This window comes from Anser cygnoides, chromosome 9 (assembly GCF_040182565.1).
Source record: "Anser cygnoides isolate HZ-2024a breed goose chromosome 9, Taihu_goose_T2T_genome, whole genome shotgun sequence".
NCBI classification, from domain to species: domain Eukaryota; kingdom Metazoa; phylum Chordata; class Aves; order Anseriformes; family Anatidae; genus Anser; species Anser cygnoides.
In genome coordinates, this window is record NC_089881.1 from 10,301,387 (window position 1) to 10,325,448 (window position 24,062).

At 40.9% G+C, this 24,062-nt stretch overlaps 1 protein-coding gene across 8 annotated transcripts in view; it reads left to right on the forward strand.

Moving 5' to 3' along the window:
• The first annotated feature begins 638 nt into the window (after positions 1-638).
• ARMC8 (armadillo repeat containing 8) overlaps positions 639-24,062 on the forward strand; it is a 62,971-nt gene continuing 39,547 nt past the window's right edge. For 5 of the 8 annotated variants that reach the window (XM_067002116.1, XM_067002118.1, XM_067002119.1 and 2 more), the window contains exons 1-3: positions 641-806; positions 2,624-2,700; positions 16,982-17,053. In XM_067002116.1, coding sequence (XP_066858217.1) covers positions 759-806; positions 2,624-2,700; positions 16,982-17,053 — 197 coding nt within the window. In that variant the 5' untranslated portion in view covers positions 641-758. Of the gene's footprint in view, positions 807-2,623; positions 2,701-16,981; positions 17,054-24,062 lie in introns of all 8 variants that reach the window. The other 3 variants (XM_067002122.1, XM_067002121.1, XM_067002120.1) reach the window with 3 other exon arrangements.

The window sequence follows — 24,062 nt, forward strand, 5'->3', positions numbered from 1 at the left end:
TAGAGTTTTTGAAAAATTTTAATATTGGTAAGAAACATCTGGAAAACGTTTCTCTGTCAGACCTGGTACATTTATCATCACAAATTGGTCAGTAGATGAGACTTGCGCTTTTTATAGATAAAAGCAGAAACATTTTTAGGCAGTGCTTGAGAAAATTGTTCACTTGTTTCAGTCCAGGGGATTTTGTTCAAACTGTGTTATCAATCTACTTGAAGAACAAACTAAGAACAGGGGCGTAGCTTTTTCATGAGCAAATAAATTATTTTCTAAAAATAAAGTTAATTTAACTTGCACCCCCGTCCCCAAAGGTGTGCCCATTATCCTCTACAAGATCTGTGGCGGGTGCCAAAGCGGTGTTTACCTCTTGCTAGCGAGAGCTGAGACAAACGAGCCGTGCTGTCCCCAGCAGAGCAGCGATGGATGCAGCACCCCCTGGGCCTGTGAGCGCAAGGGAGGGTGCGGGCGCCTGCCAGCCGAGCCGCGGGCGCTCCGGGCCCGCTCCCCGTTGGCGGCTCGGGCTCGCAGCGCCGCCAGGGGCCGCCCTCAGCCCGGCGGCGCATGCGGGGCGGTTGGGCAGGGCCGGGGCCCGGCGAGGCTGCGCGGCTCGGCCCCGCCCCGCCCCGCTCGGCTCCGCCCCGCCCCGGCCGCCCCTGGTCTCGCCGCCCCGCCCCGCCATGAGGCCGGGCCCGGTGGCGGCGGCGCTCCGACGCGCTTGAGGGCGCCGCCGGCGGCGGGGCTGCGGCTGCTGCGCCGCCAAGATGGCGTCGTGCGTGCTGGAGGCGCCGCTCCGCATGAGCGTCCTCTCGGTGAGTGCCGCGGGCTCTGTCCGCCCGCCCGTCCGGCAGGGGGCTCGGCCTGACCTTGGCCGCCGGCTGCGGGGGGCACCTGCGGGCCCTTTGTGCGGAGGCGGGGGCGCCCCGTCCCGGCAACTTTCCCCCGGCGCCGCCCGTCTGCCCCCCCCCCCCCCCCCCGCCCCGGGCAGGCCGGGACCGCCGGCACCCGCCGCCGTTGGGGCCCGCCCGCCGCCCCCACCGCTCCCACCGCCCCGAGCAGGCCGGGGCCGTGCAGCCGCGGGCCTGGCGGAAGGGGCCGCCTGCTGCCGGCCCTGCCCGTCCCCCGGGGAAGCCCGGCACCCCGGTGCTGCTCCCCCGACCCCTGCGCTGCGAGGAACAATGCAGAGGGTACGGCGTGGGTGCCGCTTGGAGCAGCCCAGGGCGTCCTCTTCGTGTTGTTTTTTTCCCTCCAGAGCGCGGTTTCTTGCTGAGCAAGGGACCCGTGAAACTGATGATGTTGATAGATTCTTCATTTTTGGGGCCTACCTGAAGAACTTGTTGGCCTGGATACGAATGCCCTTCTGCATTACAACCCTACTGGCTGATAAGGTGAAAGCCAGGGTATTTTAGAAACGGAGGGCAGTGGGACCGCTGGAGTCCAGAACACTTTTACATAGAAATACATAGATTGGGAAGGTGAAAGTCCACTGCTGTTCACAAAAATACTGCCCTCGTTACATGGTGGATGCTTACACGTAGAATTTATTTAGCATAATTTAATAGTATTCTCGTAGACAAAGGAGTCCTTCTGCCTCTAGATTCTTCTCTCAGGCTTATGTGAGACCATGAGTGAGCTGCTGGTGATTCTGTGTCTGGCTGGGGAAGCAGGCACAGGTTTAGCCAAGAGTTAGATACCTGCAAAGCAATGAACAGTTTGCAATTCCCTTATAGTTCCTTTCAAGGAAAACTTATAAGGAAAAAATAGGAAAAGCCTAATAAAAGGTTGAGCTGGCAAAAAGAAAAAAAAAAAGAGATAATGGAAATGCTTTCTGGCACGTGTTTGTGAGAACCTGGAGGGAAATTCTCTTCCCTTTTCCCACCCATGTTTTTTGGAACGCTTTTCATCTTCAGCTTTGGATCTTCTCAAAGAGAATAACAAATCATTGGTGCATAAATGTTTAGCTTACAAGCATGGTCCTGTTACCGAGAGGAGAGTTCACTTTCTCTTGTAAAGTAGTTATGGGAAGTGTTATGGAGAATATTGTGCTGCTGTCCCTGTTGAAGTTGTGTGGGACAGTAGGCAGTCTGTCTTAGAGAAGGACAGTCTCTGCAATGTGTGAATTTGTTATGATAAGGTAAGCTACAGAGAAATGTCTTAATATGCGCTTCCGTATTTTCAAAAGCTTGTTTGTCAATATACCTCTTGAGCAACATTAACAGCTCTTATAACTTTTTCTTGCAGGAATTTGTGGTTTTTCTATGCAGTAACTGAATATAAGTAAATTGGAATCTAAGATAGTGTTGATATCTGAAATAGACCCCTTTGTGTGTCCTTTTCATAAACTACAAATACCTACCAGCACTCCATTAACTTTCTCTGACTCATAACTTATTGTTATCTGCAATAAATACATCTTATTCTTTAAGTCATGCTTAAACATGGGGTTAATTCTTTGTGCAGATGTTGCCCAGCAGTAACATACTGCACGTTTGAATATGATCCTGTGGTTTGGCTGTTGTCTTGCCTGGTAGGTTTTGTAGACGTGCTGTTGCTTTAGTCATTCTGTTTTTCTGCCATTATATGAATTGATATAAACTATTAAAAATGTGTATCATTTTTTTCCCTGCAGGAAGTAACGGCCAGTAGCCGCCACTATGTTGACAGATTATTTGACCTCGATCCCCAGAAAGTTCTGCAAGGTGTCATGTAAGTCACCTGAAACACATTTGGGCTGTTGGTTGTGCATAAGCTAGGTTAACTTGAATCCCACTAGAATTGTATGTCAAGAGGAAGAAGCTCTGCCTCTTTTTGAGAAATCTTGTTGGAATATTTTAATACAAACATGATAGTACTGTTTTAGCACCCTATTGCTATGTAGTGTACGTAACCAGCCTCACAGGTGTCAGAAATTAGGTTAAATATTCTGTGAGCATTCAGAAAAAAGTTTTTTGAAACATTTCTTCCCTTTGGCCACCTTTTGATTCTCTTCTAAGTCTGCTTTTCTCTAATTCTGTCTTAAAAGAGTTTTTTTGTCCACTGCCAAGTCAGTGTACCTGCCTCTTTCTTTTTCCCCTGCTGCCATGCCTGAGTGTTGATTTTTGATGCATGGCTTCTATCTCAGTAAAGGGAACTGCAAGCCAAAAGAAACTACTTCCATAGAAATTAATTTGGACGCTGGTTATATTTCAGTATTTCTTTTGCATGCCGATGCCAGTGGGTAAGGACTGAAAGATTAAGAGGAGGCCTTGCCCTGTTGAATAGGTGGTAAAACCGGTGCAAGGATCCGGCTGTGTTCTTACTGTCCTTGGGCTATATGCTTTGTGTTATAACCACACCGTGACGTGACTAGTGAGTCCCTGCCCAGGACTGACGGTTGGTGAAGCCAGGCCTGCTCAGGCTTACCTACAGTTTGCTGGCTGTGGTTATCTAGCAAAACACAAGAACATTTGGTCAAAGGACCAAGTGGATCAAAAAGCCAAGAACGTCCATTGTGTTGTTCAGGACAGTCTGACGAGTTTCCGGTAGGAAAGTAGTTCAGAAGGTGGCCCGGGGATGGAGTAGGCACCATCAGAATTAGTATTCCTCTGAAATTACGTGAGAAACAAAACACAAATATAAAACTATCTTGGAAAAACTTTTATTTGTTGAAATATCCTCTTACGTACCAGAATTTTTTGTACAGATTAGTGTGAATATTTGCAGGTTCTTAACTCTTCTCTGTAGAAGAGTCTAACACTTCTTCTAACACTCTTGGCCTTAGTCCACTACTCACAAAGCTGGCTTGGCTGGTCCCAGGGTGAGGATGCATCTCATCCCACATCCACGTGGTTGGCTCAGCCTCCTTGGCAGATGCTCTGGGCACTGGGTGGCGCTCCCTCCCTGCTCTCCTTTCTTCTCCAAGGAACTGGAAACAACAAGTCTTGGCAATCCCTTCCCCATCTTCTGAGGTGTTACTCACATCTTTTGAAGTCTAGTGACTTCCCAGAACCAAAAGTCTTGAGCAGTCTTTTGTCTTAGCTAACACCTTGAAATTCTTTGCGTCGTCCATGGGTGACAGTGGAATCTATGCTGAGCTGCCTTTTAGTTTTGCTGTGGTTCAATAATAAAATGAATTGATGCAGGGTGACTATCTCGATGAACGGGCTTCTCCAGTTAAAGTTCATCATCTGTACTTTTAAAGAGACCAAAATACCAATTTATTTTGCAATAGCTTTCTTTTCGGTTTGCTACCTTGGTGTCTGGTTTCTGATGCAGGAGATGTTATACTGCTTTGCCGCATAAAGTTTTCTAAGCTCTTTATTTTGGTCTTTGCACCACGCAGCATTTTCAGCTCATCCTTTCTCTTCAGTACCTGGACGTGTCCTTTATGGATCTGCTTTGTGATTTTTCTCTTTGCGTTTTGGTACTGGTACCATGAAGACCACCAGGCGGTGTCTTTGAGGCCGAGCTTTGTACAGGAACCATTTCTTCTCAAGCTAACGCTCTGAGATATGGGGAGATGATGAGCAGTAAGTGTAAGGAAGCATTTGAAGACCAATCCTTTTAAGAATGGCTCAGCGTTCTAGTGGTTGAAATAACTGGTGCTGCCGCTTAGAAGCTGCTGAAGGAATTTATGCAAAAGTTATCTTCTCTTAGAGTTAGACCTTTTAAAGCTACACATTTGATAGGATAAGTGTCTTTGAAGGGTGGAGGGGAAAAAAAGAGGAAAAAAATCACAGCGCAGATTTGGTTGGTAAGCTACATGTGCGACACCTTGGTTAAAATCCTGATTCTGAGAGTATGTCTTTCCTGACATTAAGCAAGTCCTGCGTGTTGGATTTGTTATTTTCCAAATATTAGCAGATGGATGTGCTACAGTCCAATTTAAAGTAGTGTATAAAAAAAATTCAGTCCAAGATTCCTTTTGGGCAAAAGAATATGGCTTTGCCCTCCTTCCTTTGACTTCAGGTATCCGAAAAGTTATTGAAGTTGGAACAAACTGAGATTTGGGGTGGTCCACTGAGGGGTGGGAGGGTAGAAGGTGTTGGGGTGGAAGAGGATTAAAGTTCTACCAGAAGTGTGTCTCAGAAGCTTTATCAAGTATTCTGTGTAATTCCCTGAAAATCTTTGGTTCCTAAGATGCGCTGTTTTTTTCCTGCATCCTGGCTGAAAGTCTCGATGACGTAGATTTTTGTTGTGATTGATGGAACTGTTTGAATATCAAGGTTCAGAAAGGGCTGGCTTAAGAGGCTTTGTTTCTGCAGATTGTCTTCAGTTACAGTCGTTCTGTTCTTCATATGCTCTTAAAGAAACTTGAATGAATAACTTCTGTTTGGGGCTTTCTTTAATTGCATCCTTTTACATTTTAATGAAAAACAACTTCTGAATGAGGCTTGATTAAAGGTAAAATACAGCTAAGTGCTTCTTGGACTTGAAAACCATGCCAATCCAGTCATGGTCTTGTAAATTGAGAAGACTTAAAATTACATATTCTGAAAGTCTTTAAACTACCAACCCTCTTTTTTTCCCTTTTTTTTTTTTTCATGATTTGTCAGAGAGGTTATATTCAGAATCATCTTTTGTCCGCAGAGTGAAGTCTTACATGGCTAGGGGCTTTTTTGTTTCCCTTCTCATGGGAAAACTGAAAAACCATTTCTCTTTTGTCCAGTACTGCTGGATGTGCTTCTGTTGATCTTATTGCAAAATGTCAAGTTTCCTGGGGAACTTCTGTTTGCATCATTCCAATCATGTTCATCTAAGTATTAATAGTAGGTTGGAAGGGGAGAATTGTGTGTACCTGTCAGTAAATCATTAGCTTCAGTTCAGGATTTGAAATTTTGGGGTTCTTACAAGGATGACTACTGCCTTTTACTGTACCTGATGGAGAACTGTTTAAAGTGCGCAAGGCCCATTTCTGCAGGCCCACATCTGTATGAAAGTGTGTGTGTTTGCCTTTCTATTGACTGTCTTTATAAATGAGCAAGCTTAACATGGTAGTTTCCTTCTGTAAGCATAAACTGTTCCATGTGTGTATGTGTGTGCTTGAGAGGTCTTACAGGTTTGCTTTGTGTCTACTTAAGTGCTTTTCTAAGCCTTTCATCTTCTATATTACTGTTCTACAGTTCAGATGTTCTCAAATACACTTTGACTGCATTCTGCAAGGTCAGCAGCAGCGCCAGGTATGCAGCAACTGAATTTATTTAGTGTTGACAGTCCACAGACTACCCCGAACAGATATTGTAAGCGATTAAATGCTGTGTTCTCTCAGAGGTTCTCTTAAATATTTTGCCATTGTTGGCAGAGGAACAGAACATAGCTCTGTATATTTCTGTGTTGTTGTAAGAGCTTCATGTGTCCCAAGATGCGTGCTGCAACAATAGCTTGTGCTTTGCAGCATGGCAGTGTATTAGACTGCAATTTGGTTTTCATCCACACTTGAGCTCAGGACCACTTTGTTCAGGTGCAATACCAATGCCTATTTTTGTCCACCAATTTATTTGCTGGTCGGAGGCTTCTCTGAGAAACACTTTGTCATGCGTACAGTTTGCCTGATGTCTTCAAAGGCGATCCGTCGTTTCAGAAAGCTGTGCAAACAGCATCGCAAAGCCTGGTTTTGAAAGGAGCATGCTTTCTGAGAAATCTGGCGTACTCTAGGTGCCAACTGTTTCTCATCAGGCTGTTCCTTAGCAGTCAAAGGGTGTCATTTTGTCATTGGGCTTATAAATAACCACCATCACAGTGCACTGAGAATTCCCATGCTACTGCTGTTTCTGCCCTTTTTGGATGTGCTTCATCCAGTCCGCTGGAGTTACAGACAAGCATTTTCCAAAGTTGTGTGAACGTTTTATTTCCCAGGAAAAAGGAAGACTCACCCTACGAAATGATGCTGCGTACTGTTTACGGTATGTGTACGTTTATGGGACCTTCCTTTTTCCCGGGGAGCGTGTCCAGTGCTGTGCTGGGGATACTGGTATAGATCTCTGTGGTATATTTACTTTGTGACATACACGCTTCCTACACAGGATGATTTTGAGTGTTTGAGAGTCCATGTTTTTGATATGGGAAGTATAGTAATTGGCATCTGGGGCAGAACTTGTGGACCGCTTTGAATCGGACAGTTATGTCTCAGAGTCCCTGCAGGCTTGGGCTGGCAGTGTTGCAGCAGTTAGTGGTTATGCTCAGTGTTTTGAAGGCTGTGAAAATGATATTTTGGTACAACCAAGATGTAATTGGGCTTACCTTTGCATAGGTTTTTGGATGCAAAATTATGAGGTGTGTGTTAAAACCTCCTCTAAGGGGCAATGGACTTGTATTTGCATTTGACTGAGGATGTTTTTACTTCTTGCTGGTTTCTGCCTTCTTCAAAGAGAAGATACCAGAAAGTAGTCGCAAACTGGAAAAAAATGAGCATGTGTTTTAAGTAGTAACAATGCTTTTGTGGTACCTATCTTGTGTCTCTTTTGTGGGCAGTTGCTTTGAAATTCGTTGGGAACACCTCAAACTGTGCATTTGTTACATCTGTCTTCTTCGCTTGTGTATTTTTGGATTTGAAAAAATGTTCCAGGCGTGTTTAAATGATTTTATAATAGTGTCTTTTATTTCTCAGCTGTGGCAATTGGATGCACACATGCCTACAGGGAAAGCTGTTTGAAATATAAGAGACAGCTTCATGGAGTGGGAAGAGAAGAAATTCCCATCTCTGTTCTAATGGAGCAACAGGTACCCCCTTCAGCCAGTTACAAAGAGGCTACTTCTGCCTCTTGTTCTTCATGTCCCATCAAACAAAAATCTTCCACACAGCAAACAGCGCTTGTTTTCACGTTGTGCATCCAAAATACATACAGTCACATTTTCCAACTCTCAGTGGTTGGTTCTGGACTTAAATTTTCTGCAGGAGTCTTGCTTTGTTCATTGCATATTCCTTGCCTCGATTTTCACCAGAATGGCCCCATGAGAAGAAGAGATCTTCAGAGGTTCCTGTTATGCTTTGTTTCTGTACGTTTTCAATCAATTCTGTTGATCTTCTAGACTTGGTACTCTGTGGTAAATATATACTCGTTCAGATGCAGCAGGAAACTTTCAGGTCTCATTTTTCAGGTCAGAACTTGGAAAATTAGATCACTTGTAGATGAAAGTGTTTTTGTGTAGCCTCAGTCATCTGTTGAGGGAAGAGGCTGCTGAGTCTTCTGGTGATGCTTCTTGAGCTGCGGGACAGGCTCTTTGTGGCTTGGAAATTGAAAGCTTGTTCTTTAGGATGCAGAATCTGACAGGGAAATTTGAGCAGGGCTAGGTGAGAGGGAGCCGGGAGCAGTACTCCATTTGTTGATCCTCCCTTTCAAGAGGTAAGCTGAGGAATGTAATAGCTAGGCACGTTTTTCAGAGTGACGGGATGAAAGTGAAAGGGCCTCAAACATTGTTTGAGAATTAAGTAGTGTTCTGTGAAGAGTGGTTTTCAATATAATAGATTTTGCAGAGTCAGGTGGAAAAATAATGTAGATACAGAGAGAAGAGGGGAGGCTATAATAAAGGCAAAAAAAGTGCGTAATACTCTCTTAGAATAAGATATTTTCTCCCTTTGGGCTTGCTTTATAATGCAGCAAAAGGTACAAATGCATAATACTGCTTATTTTATTATTTTCGAATAAATTCTGTATCATAACTCCTGGTCTAAAGCCTAGAGGTAGGCTAAATTATGGGAAATCAGGTACGCCTATTATATCTGGCTAGAAGTCGTCAGACTGGTAGGGTTGTTTAATATCTCGAGCCTTGTGGCTGCTACTCTGAGCCTGAGAGAGCATTGATCAATGAACCTGTTGAGGCTCTGCCTTTCAGAGAGACCACAAAGCTGTCTTCTCCAAAACTGCGCTCCTGATGCCAGCTTCAGAGTAGCAATGTTGTTGCTGTGATGGTTTCATGCTGTAAGCAGGGTAAGAGTAGAGAAGCAACTTTTACCAGACTAGCTGATGTAGCTGGAGAAAATCAGGCAAGTGTTGGTCACAAAGGTCTCGAGTGGCATACTTCAAGCTCAGCCCAGTTGAATACTGAGGTCATTAAGAGTTTAACTCGACTTTGTAGTTGGCTAACAAATCGATAGAGGATAGAGGAGAGCTGGTTGTAAGGGAGAGAGAAATGCAGCAGGCATAGGAGGGAGAAGTAGTCACTGTGCCCTTTGCGTGTGTGTGTGGGAGTTAAACTGAGCTAGGAGTTGGGCTTGAGGGGAATGTGTGCCGTAAAATCAGCAATGCTACCGAGTTTGCGATTCCGAATATCTGGTGTTTGATTTTTGTTCTGAGGTTCTGATTCAAACCGATCAGAATCGACTTTAAAAAATAGTTCACTTCCCTTTCAAAACAAGCTCATTTCCAATTTGCAGTGTGGAACTATGTTCTTTTAGGTTATCTCCCTGTAAAAGGTTAATGTTTCTTGTGGCATTCAAAGGATAAAAATCTGTTTACATTTATTTGTCTGCCAGATGATTAAAATGGTTTTAGTATGTGTGCTCTATTGCTAGTGATGAACTGATAAATATGTTGGGATTTTTGCTTTTTTTTTTTTTTTTCCTTTGGGAATGGAAAGGTAACAGGAGGGGTAGCTGGTAAAATTATTTGTTAAAACATGCTTTAAACATGCATTGTCTGAAACATCCAGAAATTGTCCCCCAGATGTAAAATGGGAGAGCTGAGTATTGATAAATTTTTGTCCTAGTGAGCACTTACCAGCACCCATTTGAAAAACAAATTTAAGGCATGTCTATGTACATGGATGCCAGTACACTATCTCAGCTGAAAGCTGTTTGGAGCTAAAAATTGAGGCAATACTTTCATGTAGGAAAGATTTGAGATTATAATCTAGTAGGTAGTAGTTACGTCAAACAAACAGGTTTTGTTGATCTTTTGGTGATTGCTGGCCTAAGCTGATACGGACAGTGCCACCCAAAATTTATGACTGCACATCTGAGAACAGCTGACCAGGTACCTGAGGACCATTTTAAGGTATTTTCCTGTACTGAATAAAACTTAAGGTTTCTCTGTTTGAATGACTTGGGGTAGACAAAATTCTTTTGCTACTGAATGGTGGGTTTAAAATGGGAGAAATGGGAAAGAAGACTAAAGCCAAGAGAGTGAATATATATGATACGTATTTGATAGCTTGGGTCATTTGTCTGAAGCAACTGCAGTGCTTCTCGGATGGTCTTGCTGCTTCAGATCAGCTGTGAAGAGAGTATTTTGCTGCTCTTGGCTGCTCCGTCCCAGAACAGAGCACCTGTTTCCAAGAGTTCTACTCAAGTGCAGCTGTTTCCCCCACACTTCTGTTCAGATGGTCTTTGGTGTTGCAACCTAGTTTATTTAAGTGGTGGGGTTTGATTCTGAGGTTGATATGAGGATGGTGCAGAGCACTAACCGTCGTTTGTATGTTGTTGGTTTTTCAGTTTAAAAAAGAGTATCTAAACAAGCTAGCTAAGCTCCCATCCTCCGCTGACTTAGAGCATTTGAAGTTTGAAGCTGCATCAGATTTAAGTAGGCAATTTTTCAGCTGATTAGTGATCTCATCCGGCTTGTAGCACTATTGCCAGAACCAACAAAATTGCAAAGGATGAGGCAAGAAAACATGCTTGAGAAAGGTGGGAGAAGCAGCAGATCCCATTTTGCCTGTTAACCTGGAGATTTGAAAGGAACATGAGTTGAAATGAGTTTGGGCAGTGAAAGGTGCGGAGTCATTATGCTAGCTTCTGCGTCGTATTGCTGGATCGACTGGTTTAGGCTCTGATGTGGAAGCCAAAATTTGATATGAGAGGACTCTGCAGTCACGTGCAAATGCAGCAAGTGCTGGAACCTGAGATGGATTCAGGGTGGGAATCAGGTGCGAATGTTTCTGACTGCAGGTAGGGGTCATTAGAAACAGCTTACCTTTCCATGTGGGACACTTGCCTTGGCAAGAAAACCTGTAACAAGGTAAGTTACCTCTCCAAATGGGATACCTCAGAGAGGAGTTCAAGGCTTATTTTGGCACTGTGATGTGGAGAAGATGGATTAAATGATCACTTTTAGCATTATCTATGTTAAATTGTACGGTTCTGCATTGCTGTAAATACAGCCATATGCTATTTTTCTACAGCACTCACATTATATGTGGTGTCTGAGAGAATTAAGATTGGGAGCAACCATGGATTTGGGGTTTCCTTGTTTCATTGTTGAGTTTGTTTAGTTTGCGCGGTCTGTTAATTGTGTAACAGTTTCAAGTGTTAAAACACAAAGAAGCTGAGTACCAGTAAGTGTCTGTGCGTGCTACTTTGTTCTTTTCTGAGTCTTTTTTTTTGATACACTGATTTTTTTTGAATGAGATTAGAAATACTGAAACTTTTCTTCCCAACCTGATCATTAACTTTAAAAATAAGCTCTTTTCTGATTTCTGCGGTTTGCTTTGCTTGAGTTGGCAGGAGTTTTTAGCATTTTATTTACCTGGTTGGAGTAGTAATCATGATCATGCAGATAGGTTTCCTGACAAGAACAGAAACCAACTCTCCTGTTGGGCATTTAACAGATGTTCAAGCCGTGGTAGCATCCACATAGATATTAACTATCAAATAGCGGACATATTTTAACATGTGAAAATTGTAATTATTTTCTGCTGTTGATTATTTTGCATCTGCCCATTAAAATGGGAGAGGGGGAATAAGGGAGAAGGAAGCAGAGTTGAAAGCTGGAGAAAGCGTAGTTGTCAAAACAACTTGGCTGGACAGCTTCTGTCTCAAGTCCAGCTGCTCCAGGTAGCATTTGCTTCTGTGATACTGAAACGTAGCAACTCTTCTGAACTTGGGGCAGACAGTTCTTAGTTTAGCTCTGTCCTCGTGTCCGCTAGCAATATCCCAAATGTCTTTCAGATATTTGAATTCTGAGTTTTTGAAAACCTTACCAGAAGGATGCTTTGCTTCATCCTATCGCTCTAATTTTGATCTGTCTCCGCTAGATAAATCTTCTGGTCTCACAATGCATTGTTTTGGATGCTTCCTCTGTGCACTTAATCTTCTAACAATCTTCTGTAATTATTGCGTATTAGAAGTAAAAGCTCTGGCCTAGAGTGTCTTGGACTACTTTTCCTTCTGTGATTTTTTCATCTTATGTTGGATATTCTTCTCTGTGTAGGAATCTTCTAAATATGGCTACCTACTCTATTTTCAAAAGACGTACAGGATGAGAAAATATGCAGACTGTTCATTTCCCCTTCTCTGTAGTTTCTTTTGTTTCTTCCTCACCAAGTAGGGCTAGCTTGCTCCATGGTCTTAGGTGTTGCATTGCTAGAAGGTGATTTAGGAAAGTTCCAGGGCTTCCTATAAGATTTTTAAAGCTTCTGATGTTTGTGCTAGATTTATTGTGTTTAGAAAGGTAGGTAGAAACAAAATCTTACCGAGGAGTTCATGTACCATGTTGCTTTCTCACGATCTCTTTTGCAGAAGAGGTACAGGTCTCAAGGCTTGCTAGGAATGCTTTAGAGGTCTGCTCTTTCTCAGCTAGGATGTTAATTTGCACCAGTTCAGAGAACTGTGAGCTAATTACAGGGCACCTCTGGTGTTTTTGTCAGAGGAGTCCCAAACTTAGAATAAACTTCATGAAGATGTTGAACTTAGGTAATTTCTGCTTAGGACAAAGGTCAGCACTTCAAATTGCTTCTACAGTAAGAATTTACATCAACAGCCTAGAATGCTAATTTTCTCAGTACTTAGACACCTCATAATACTAATTTTTATTGGCAAGGAATCATTAAAACCTAAAGACTTTATTTTACTTGCAAATTGTTGTGTTTATTATTGCTTCTTGCTTCTCTGAAGTGGGCTACATCTGGTACTTTTAAACAAGAACACCTTAAGAATCAGAATAAAAGTATATTAACTCCATACAAAACTGGCAAATTAGTTCCTCTTGTAGCTTTTGTCCAACTGCATTTGTATGAAAATTAGATTTTTTTTTTTTAGTTTAATATACTTCTAACATATTTTAAACAATCATACCATGACCATATATTGACAAAACTAGCATACGTTGCATCTTGAAAGTGTTGCTTGTAGCAAGTTAATTGAACTGATGATTATTTCTGGGTTGCTATGTTCCAATAGATTGTTACAGCTGATAAACCTTACCTGATATATTTTTTTCCCCTTTTCTAAAGTTTGGAAGAAGAAAACAAGGTTTTCTGTTTCTCCAGCTTCTACATACTTTCATAACTTTAAACTGAATTGTCACAGGATTGAACTGATGAAACTGCGTTCTTATTGATTTAAAAAGCAGTAAGAGAGGGGAAAAAGCTGATGTAGCACTTCAGGAAGCAAAATTTCCAAGAGATTAGTTAGGACATCACCACGTTCTATTGCTAGCAACCTACTTATCCTGCTTGATTGTTTTTCATGTAAATTATTTTACTGCATTACAGTAAACGTAGGCATGAAAATCACCTACCAGACTTTACATCTTTGCATTGAAATTAATTGAATTTTGAGTTATTTCATTAAATGAGTTTTTGAATTTAGTTTGAATGGAAACTTTAAGGTCACAGGATATTAAAAAAAAAAAAAAAAGAGGAAAAGGAAAAAAAAAAAAACAAAACACCTCAAAAGCATCTTATGACTTCTCTCATCTGGAAGTTTCATTGTCTTTGACTGTATAGAACTATAGAATGGTTTGGGGTGGAAAGCTACCTTTATGAGGCTGAGAAACCTACATATGTATATTCTTAAGATCTACCTTTTTCTTCTGAAGCTGCTCATGCTCTGCTCTTGGCAGTAGGGTTGGTGACCTGTCTGAAAGCTTGGAACTGATTATTGGGAAGCTTGTGTATCTTCCTCTTCCGGATCACAGTCTTCTCACAGATCAGGCCTAGAATCACCATAGATTAGTTGTTCTTTTGAAGTTCTCATGCCTTCATAATTGTTTTTGCTGCTGTTTACTTCCCCCTTCACTTCAAGGATTTCTTCACAGTAGGAAATGGGAGCAGTGTGCGTGATACTTGGAAGCAAAGCGAGCATCCAGTTTTGGACTGCAAATTTCTGATCTTTCTTAGTTACCACTTGTTGAAGATAACGATCTTCACTGTTCTGTCTTGGATGAATTTCATGTCTTCTTGAATCTGAAGTCAGTCAAGTTCAGACTTGTTAGAGATGATGTTTTTAGGTAAGGGAGTTGCACTCAATTCTTCAAGGCGCATGATTCACCAAGGACCTGGTAGACTAAGACGGCACACGGCACTTCTTTACTTCTTATGGAGATTACCTTGCTGATCCAGAAAATCTCCATAAAACAGAATATGGAATTGTGTAATTATTTTTCATAGTAAACCAAATAAAAATCTACTGTTATTCAACTTTGGGTTACACAATTCTAGGGGTATTTTTGGTTTCAGTATCTTCCGGTTTCTTCTCTATTAAATAAACTCATTTCTATTAGTTGCAAATTTGAAGAGAGAGCTGTGGCACATAACTTGGGAGTGCCAAGACATAATGTACACAAGCATAGTGATCCTCTGACAGTTTTTGGTCTGCTTACCAATTTGAAAGTATTTCACCTGATTGCAAGTCGGAACTGCTTGAACCTGTGTTGGATTTGTCTGGTATCTCAAGTTTACAATATTTCTTGTCTACTCATCATGACCTTCCGAAGGAACTTTATGAACTGAGATGGAGAAACTCATCTGAATCCTTTACAGATCAGGACTGTGACCTCACTAAACCTCTGAATTCGTGTTATGGAACTTGGCTGTGTTCACGCCACTTCTGAACAGGTCTCTAAATCAAATCCTAATAAGCAGTGCTCGTTGTGTATTAAATGGATATAAAGTTAGCAAGTTATTCTATCGTAAAGTTGTCAAAAGACCCTTTTGTGTCTCTTGCACCACCTAAAATGTGTAAAATCATCTGAGGAGAGCATCGAACTGTCACCAGAAAACGGAGTGCTTGGCAATTCAGAGTGCTTCTTGTCTTCAGGATTCTTCAGAGTGCTTGGCAAGTGCCTTCTCTTTTTTGCTTCTCAAGATGCCTTCATGGGTAGGTGGCATGATGTAGCCTTTCTGATGATTTTGAGAGCTGGGGTCTAAGAATAACAGGTTAGGTAGCCCTGGAGAGGCCCGAACAGCTTAGTACCTGAACCTATCTCATCTGTTGTACAGTTTAAATTCCTTTTGGAGATCTGGAGCATTGATTTTGCCATTGATTTGAAATTACTTTTCTACTTTAAAAACATTGAAAAAATAACTGGGACACTTTCATATCAAACCTTCAGCATAGAAACCACTGATGTACAGTTTCTGAGTTCCATGCAGCCTTCAAGTTAATTCCTTAATTTTTTGGGGATTTCCAGCTTAGCCAGTCATCTAATTTTCCTCTTTGTTCTCTATCTCTTGTCATGAGGTACAAACTCACCAAACTTAGGGGAGATGTAACAGGATAGTCCAATGTTCTCTACTGATACCCGGCTGTATACAACTAAACTATGTAAGCAGATTTCTATTAAGTAATGTCTCACTTGACAAGTCAAGTAGCTTCATGCCTCTGCCTGTTTCAAGAGTTACACTGAACTGCAGTGTGGAGTTCAGTCTGCTTTCAGAGCTGCTCCTTTGCTGGGACTCCAGGATCTCTGGCCAAACTTGAGAATTTAGCTTGCTTCCTTTTGCTTAAAATTCCTGGAGCACTCTTCTGCAGCTCTGTAACTGGATGTAACAGGAGAGTGAGTCACAAGGAGAAATACTTCAGGAAGAACGGTCAATTACCTTTTACTAATTGAGGTTTGTATAGGTTGTGTTTACACCAGTCCAGATGTTGCCTGCCTTGACCAAGAAGCTCTTTAGAACGCATGAAGTGAGCTGAACGCTTGGGCCAACTGCTCATTGCAGTGAAACTTTTAAGAACTGTTAGTGGTATGTTCATGCAGGCCAGGGTGGATCTTAAAGAACAGGGCTGCCCTAAGTCTCTTAAGATTTGCAGACAGCAAGTCAAAGTGATATAATGGCAACAATATGCCCTAACTAAAGCAATCACTAAAGTTTCCAAATTATTTGAATGAATTATAGGCATAGGTTAGCCAGTGATTATTAATTTTGCAACTTTTTGTTATTTTGGTAAAGAATTATCTTAATTTGGACTGTTCCCCCCTCCCCTCCCTGTAGTTTATATTATAAAGGTTCCTACAGCTAGAAGGTTTCCTAGAAATGTCATCTTGATTTTCCTGAAACTGGTCATAAGTTGCTAGCTTTCTTTCAGATTCTCTGGATGTTCATATATGCTCAATGCGTTCACATTTAGGGGAAAATACTTTTAGAAGGTGGTGATGCTTTTTAGCATACAGTAACAGATTTCTGAACAATAAGGTTGCAAACCACGCGTTTTCATAGGACTTGATAGTGTGCAGAACCAGTGTTCACTTTCCAAAATGCTCCTCTTGCTCATTTACCATAGTATGATTACCTTTAACGCTCAGATAGGGAAATGCTTTTGTTTCAGCTTTGCTTCTGGGATTTTGAAATACAGATGCTTAGGTGTCCTGCTGAAATTGCCAAAGCCTGTGGTGAGAAGAGAATGAAAACTTTTCTCCTTTTTTTCTCCTTTTTTTTTTTACTTGTCTATTCCTGCACCCAGTAGAGTATTCAATTAATACTTGAAATTATCAACATTTGATTCCCCAAGCTATATATATATTTCCCTTTTAGAAGTCTAGTGAATAAATGGGCACAAAGAACCAGTCTGTCTAATTTTGCTCAATAATGAGACTTCTTTATGTCTGGTGTGCATGTGAGATAGTTTGGGATTTTGCTTACTTGCATAAGCTGGGACGTAATGGAATCCCAGAGCTCTGGGGTATGTGGCTGTGGGCTGTGGAAACTGCACTGGAGCACAGTCCTGTAGGTGCAACATGAAGATGTGAAAGGGTACTTGATAAGCCTTCATGGAAATAGTAAATTCTATAGATTAAGCCCTCAGTACCTCAGCATAATTTACCAGGGTTTGTTTTTCTTTCTGGATTTACAGAGATATGAAAAATGCTGTAATTGGAAACAACAAACAAAAAGCCAACTTGATTGTTTTGGGAGCAGTTCCAAGGTATGTCCTTTGCTACTCTCCTTTTCACTGATTCACAACAGGTCTGGAATAATGATCCATAGATCACAGGCACTTTTTTGTTTTAACTTTGATTGTAGTTGACTGCATACTTTCTATAATGTAACTGAGAGACTTGAAATATCTGTTAAACTCATGTGTTACAGAACAGGCTGTTGAGTAATGCTTTTATTTTAGAATTTCATAGAGTTCCTTAAAGTAGTCTTGGTCTTTTTTATTAAACTTTATCAGTTCAGGAATTAAATCTGTTTTTCAACTTTGATAACATTAATGATGGATGAAAGTGGTTGTATCTTAATCCTGTTCTGCAGCCAATATCCTGGTGAGTGCACAAGTGGAAATGTGTAAGGTTGTTTAAAGTATAATTTAAAAATATTAATAAGCATCTGAGATAATTTGCTTCTCTTCTTCACCTGCATCAAAGGATTAAAAGCCATTGATCATGCTTTATTGCTGAATTACTGCTTCAGCTGACATTAACACTTTCTGGATCCTGATTCCAATAGTACAAATTTAACAGGTAACTTTAGCTACTGAATTGCTTACTACAGCTTTCATTTCACTCCTCTTCTCCTCCAGCTTTCTTTCAGCTACAATTTGCAGCCACGGCGAAGGAAAACATGGAACAGTGCATTACTTGTGCTAATAGTATGGGACCTACTGATGATCCTTTTGCTTAAACGGCAACTTGGTCTCAAACTGTCCTGCTTGAGGCAGCTTCTTCTGGCTTGTCAAAAGATGCACTTAGTTTGCAGGGAATATCTTCTTCTCATTTACAGACTGAGTTTTGTGTTAAGGCTAGCCCTTTAAATTCTCTAGGGATTAGCTGTGGGGAAACTACTCTCCAAAACCTGGTGGATTATCTTCTGTTTTGACCAAATGTAAGCAGGCAAAGAGAAGACTTGACCCGAGATGTAAAGATCAAAGTGGGCATTTGCTAAAGCTTATGCAAAGTTTAAGGATTTTTTTTTTTCTGCAACAGGCCCTGTGGGATTCTTGTGACTGACATTTATTCTTGTGGTTCCCGTTTTAAAAACAGAGGATCTCTGACTTGCAAATCTAGAATCCACCTTTTCTTAAATTTTGTAGGACTTCATGTTCCTTCAGTTATCTTACTTTCTCCTTTTAGTTGTTCTATGTCCAATAGTGAAAATCCAGAAGTTTTTTTCTGTTAATATCTTCTGGCTGTGCAAGTGAATTATATGATTAACCTATTAATGCAAAGAAGGGGCTGTGTTGGAAACATCTTAAAAAGTAAATGGTCGTGCTTGTGTTCAGTTCTGTATAAGTTATCCTCAAATGGCACCGATTCTTATGTCAAGGCTTTTCAGAATAGGTGTACAAAAGAACATAAATCGACCATGATGTTGTGAGAAAAGATGATTCTCACTGGCTAAAACTTGTGGCTTTGTCCACCTGCAGGTGCCTTTCTGAAGGCTGTAGAATTTCCTTGGGGTGTTTCAGACAGACTTAGATTACAGACCATTTGTACTGGAGAATTCCTGTTTCCTCTAACAAGACAGTGGGAATTCATTGGGTGTTTGACAAGCTTTCTAATTCATTAAATGGCTAATAGAACTGTGAGTACAGGAATCTTTGTAATTCCAATCTGCAAAGTCAAACTTCTCCCCAGTAAGAATAGGTATAAGGAAGCTAGCATCCTTTGCTTTAAGTCTCCTCTGCAAAGCTAACTACACACTTTCTCATAGTTAGATTGCAGTCTCCCAAGGAAAGCTGATTCCTTTCTGTAACAGTGTGGGATTTTTATAATTCAGCTGCTACTGCTTTGTCCTGGGGCTCTACTACTTATTTACACATTTCTTTTTCTCTTCCCTGCCTCCCCAAGTGTTCCTGCAGGAAGTTTTCATGTGGTGAGAAGAGACCATTTTGATCCAAAGCACGCCTTCATATTTCTGTCACTTGGTGCAAAAGAAAGCAGCATGTTCATATACTAGAACAGATCCATATGAGGTTTGGAAACAAGTCAAGGAAGTATCTTTTGTTTGAAATCAGGCCAAATACTAATGGTTTGTACGAGCAATATCTGCTTTAATGTATCAGGCTGCTACTTGGTTGGAAAGAAATGTGAAGTCCTTCCAAGATCTCCATACAGGAAGGAATTACTGGTGCAGAGTAGCTGAATCACTCCCATTCTGGGTCAGTGGCCTCCTGTGTCCGTAAGCTGACTGTGGAGTGGTGTCGTCTTTAGGAAGAGACGTATATCCACATAGGAAATGGCGTTTGCTTTGTACCTTTGAAGGTCAGTCTGACCTGCGGTCACTTTCTGACCATTTGTTCTGAAGATGGTGCTAAGAGAAACAAAAGCTATTAAAAATAGCTCTCAAAATTGCATTAAGCGCAATTGTTGTGTCTGGGCACTCTTGTATTAAGAACTGTACAGATGTATATATCGATGTGGTCTTAGGTGATAGGAATGTAGATAAAGCCAGCCTGTATGTGGATTTTGTTTCTTATGGAATGATTTTCTGTATCTCTTCCTCTATACAGAATGAAGCATTGCCCTAAGTTATTCCTTTACATCCTTCTGAGATGCTGGCCTCAGGCACTACTTTCAGGACTTGAGAAATTTTACTTTTTGAAATTGTTACTGTTTATAGAAAATAGAATTGCTAAAGTTCAGGGGAGAAGATATTTTAATGCCAAAAGATCTAGTCCTTCCAGTGGCAAGCTGGCTTAGAAACCATATACAAAGTCAGCTTTTCCTGAAGATGGTTTATTTCTTGTACTGTCCTTCAATTATTTTCAATTTTTTTTTTTCATTCTGCTCTATATGAGCACTTGCAGAGACTGAGAAAATCCCAATTACTGGTGTACTTCTTCACTTGACAGTTCTATAAAAACAAACGCTGAACTTTTGTGCCCATCAAAATGCCAAACACCTCTTTGGAATCCAAGTTCAGTATTCAGAGCTTATTGTCAGTTACTTTTGTGTCCTTAATTTCAGGAAAATCATTGGAAATTTCCAGTTCAAATGTAGATTTTTTTTTTTTTGTAAGCTATCTTGACTGGACTTCTGACTTAGTGAAACAACATTAACTTAGTAGCAGTTAGTCTGTAGTGCTGCTGGTTCCCAGTCCTCTGCGGGCTGTTATCAACCCCCCTTTCTGGTGAAGTCAATAGAGGTGAGAAAAACATTTGTTTGCAGTTGAATTCAGGCTGAAAATCATATCCCTGCCACTTGAGTTCCCCTGTACCTTAGGTGTCATTCTTCGATGTAAAGATTCTCGCTTAAGTATGTAACAGGATGATCCAGGTATCTTGCCATTCTTGCACATAACCTAAGAAGCAGAAGAGCACCGTCCACATCTTGTATACTCTTCATACTGGAATACGGTGTACTTTCACTGTGGGAGCAGGCGCAAAACTGTGGAGTGAAAGACCACCCTGTTACCTAAAGCTTTTCTTGGAGTTACTCAGATAAATGTCAGATAACATTTTTAGTCAAAACAATAAAAAACCTCTTTAATTAGAAGATAAGCATCACATTTCCTATGCTAGGGTATTTAGGGATAAGACGTTTGTGCATATATCAACTACTAGTTTAGTTTAACACCTAGAAATTATGTCTGTTTGTGTCCTGGAAAGCTTGGCCTCATGGCTGAGATGTTGAGCAGTGTGCTCTAGTTGATCTCGGGCTGAGCAGGGGGTTGAACTAGAAGTCCCTTCCAATATCATCCAGTCTGTGATTCTGTGATAGGATTTAATGATGAACTGCTTTTACATATATGTTTTTTGCTTGGGGTTGTCCTTGAATTCAGGTACTCCCTCTAGGAGTTCTTTTAATTAGTGTCCTTTATAATACTACTACTAAAGGACTGGCCATCCTCTAACTGTTGGAATGCAAGTGTCTGCTTGACAGGACCATCTCCGGTACAGACAGGAGTTGTTAGCACATGACTCAGTACTGGGCTCTAAATCCATCGTTAGCTAGATAAGGTAAGGTAATGCTCCCTTGTGAGCAAGGAATGTGGTTTCTCTTAAAGTCTTGATTCCTTAATTCATAACTTTATATGCTGAAATTATGCACAAAAGATGTATTCAGGCAAGTATATATCTTGTGCTTGGTTCATGTGGTCATGCAAATCTCTTTTTAATTGCTGGCTGGTTCGGATTAGAAACAGCAGTATTGCATACAGTTCTATCCCAAAATGGCTGTAGGCTGAAGCTCTCAGCCACCTTTGGAGATATGCAGCGATCCATGAATCCAGTATTGAATTTTGGTAAAGAAGGAACAGCACAATAGTGGATGAGGAGTTACCATGCGTAGGTGTGACATTTTTTCTTCATTGTACATTGGGTAGTAAAAACGTTGAACTATTTCAGAGAGCAAACTTCTCTTTTCAAGGCAGTGGAAGGATGGGTTACTAGACAAATACAACTAGGTTCAGCAATAATTTGTTGAATCCTTTCTAGTTTCTAATCTTAAATAGCTACACAAACACAAAAAAGTCGTTTTGTTGGAAAAGTTCTGGTATCTGTAAAGTAGAAAGAGGTGAATGGTGGTAACTGGTATGAGAAGTATTTAACCTCTGTGTGACTGATGGTAAATGGTGTCTACTTTTGACTATTTTTGTATCTGATGCTTTATTTTCTCAGCTTCTTTTTTAAAGAATTAAAAGAAAAAACCCTCATTAGCTGCAGAGTGTTTTCCTTGATGAAGGATGAAGAATATTTGCCAGTTCTTATGAATATTTGCCAGTTCTTATGAATAATACATACGTTATCAGCATTCAGTACATTTATAAAAATATGAAAAACTGTACCTTTGGGTCTTTTCTAGATTTCCTACCCATCCCAATCTCATTTTGCTGTGAGGAGGGGAGAAGGGAGCAGCCAGTTAGTTTCATGATATGGACAGGAGAGAAGAAACCTCATTATGGAATGTCTACCCCTTTTATAGAGAGGAGACTGCAACTCCTTCCTGTGTAATTTATCTGTGCAACACCATTTGTGAAAGAGAAAAAAAATCTGAACCGTTCTTAAGCATGAGAGGATAAAGCATGCCTGCAGTTGCTCCTGCAGACCTGTGAAGCAGGATTTCTAGTTCAAGGACTAGAGAAAGAGCATCTCTAGAAATGTGAAATGACAGATATGAATCAAGCAATATTATTTTTGTGTGTTTTGGGTGGTAAATTGGACTTGTATGGCAGCCCCATAGAAGTAGAGAAGTATATGTACTCTGCAGCATGCAAGGGCTGCAGTTGGTGACAGTGTGGTAAGACTCCAGCAATTAAATTGTTGAAAAACAAGCAAGAGGGTAACTTCAAATGACCTAATGATTGGTGATCCTGCCTCGAACCGAGGGCAGTGACTAGAGGATGTGTCAAGATCCCTCGCAGCTCTGGTTCTGTGATCCCCAGTTCCCACCAGTTGTCTGCTGACCGCGCGGAAGTTGTAAGGCGTTCAGGTCCGCTTGTACTGCGTGCCCGCTGCTGGTGGGGCCAGTAAGAGCTGTACCAGTTACCAGCTGGGCACATCTTTTGAAACATTCATGATCTCTGGTATGTTACCAGCTTCCATGCAAGAACTTGGGCACTATGCTTGGACACAGTATTACCAGGCTCCTCATATATGTTAATGAGGTATTTTGTCCAAACTTCATAGACATCCCTAGGAGGGCAGGGCATAGCTGTTTCCTGATGGCTTTTTCTGTTCCTGGCTGCACTTTGGGATTTCCTGTGTCAGGTACTCCATGGGGTGGGGATCTGTGGCAAGACCTAGCGGCTTGTGCGCTTGGGTGAAGGAGCTTCATCTGTGGTGCTGGTATTTGTAACACCTTCCCCACACTAGGGTGGTAAAAGGTGTGGAGAGCAGAGGCCCTAATAGGGCTGCCGTTGTTGTCCCTGCTTTTTTCTTCAATGCAACTCAGGAGTCAGGGCCTATCTACATAATTGTACCTCTCTCTACGAGGAATAACTCTCACCCTGAGAGTTATGTGTAACTGGAACAAGGTATTCTTCTAACCCTGCTGCAAAGTACATGTGAGTCAAGGCAAATATTCATAGTCAGCAGAATTGTATTAGAGCTGTTTTTTTTAAGAGCTTCATAGCCTTCTGTCTCTGAAATGTCTTTTGTAGTAAGAAAAAGGGCATTGTAATACTTCTAATGACATCCTTTAAATTGTGATATTTAATTGGAATTTTAAGATTCAGTTTTTTATTAAAAAAAAACACATGCAAAATTAGTTTTGTAATATCTCTTGGAATCTGTTTGTAAGGAGCTGTAAGAGTCAAATCTATAAAAAGTATTCAAGAACCTATTCTTGATATCCCTTCATGTGCAAATACCGAATGGTGGACAGATGCTATCATATGGAGTAGAAATATGGTTTAGCCATTTTATATACAATGAGGAATTTCAAAACACAGATGAATGAAGAGTCAAACGTAACTTAATTCATGTTATAAAAAAGCAAATAATTCTTGCTATTTCATATTGCAGTCATTTTTGGAAGAAACTGATCATTAGGGTGAGAAGAACTTGATCCTAGTCCTTATTTACTCTTACATGAAAAATGTTTTTTTCTTTAGTTCCGACTTCATACAGTCTGGTAGGTATTACAGTTCTCCAGTACTGGATTTAATTGTCAGCAAAAATCAAATTTGATCAAATTTACATAATTCTTACAGGGGAAAAAATCATGCAATATTAATGTAAGTGAAGATGTCTAAATGTTGCAAGAAGTTACAGGAGCTTTAAGCTGAGACTTTATTTTGTTCCTAAAAGAGAAACTTTATTGGCAATTTACTTCCCTACCACTTGCAACGTCGTAATACATCCCCTTGTAGAAGTAGAAGGGTATTTTTCTCTGTAATCCATGTGTCAGTTAAGTGTTTGTGTTACCAAAGTGATACTTCACCAGAACTGGTCTAGAGATGATAAACAGTCACTTGAATTAAAAGATCTTGAGATACAAGGTACTATAACTTGAATGCTTATTACCCTGAGCTCTTTTTCCACATGCCTGCTT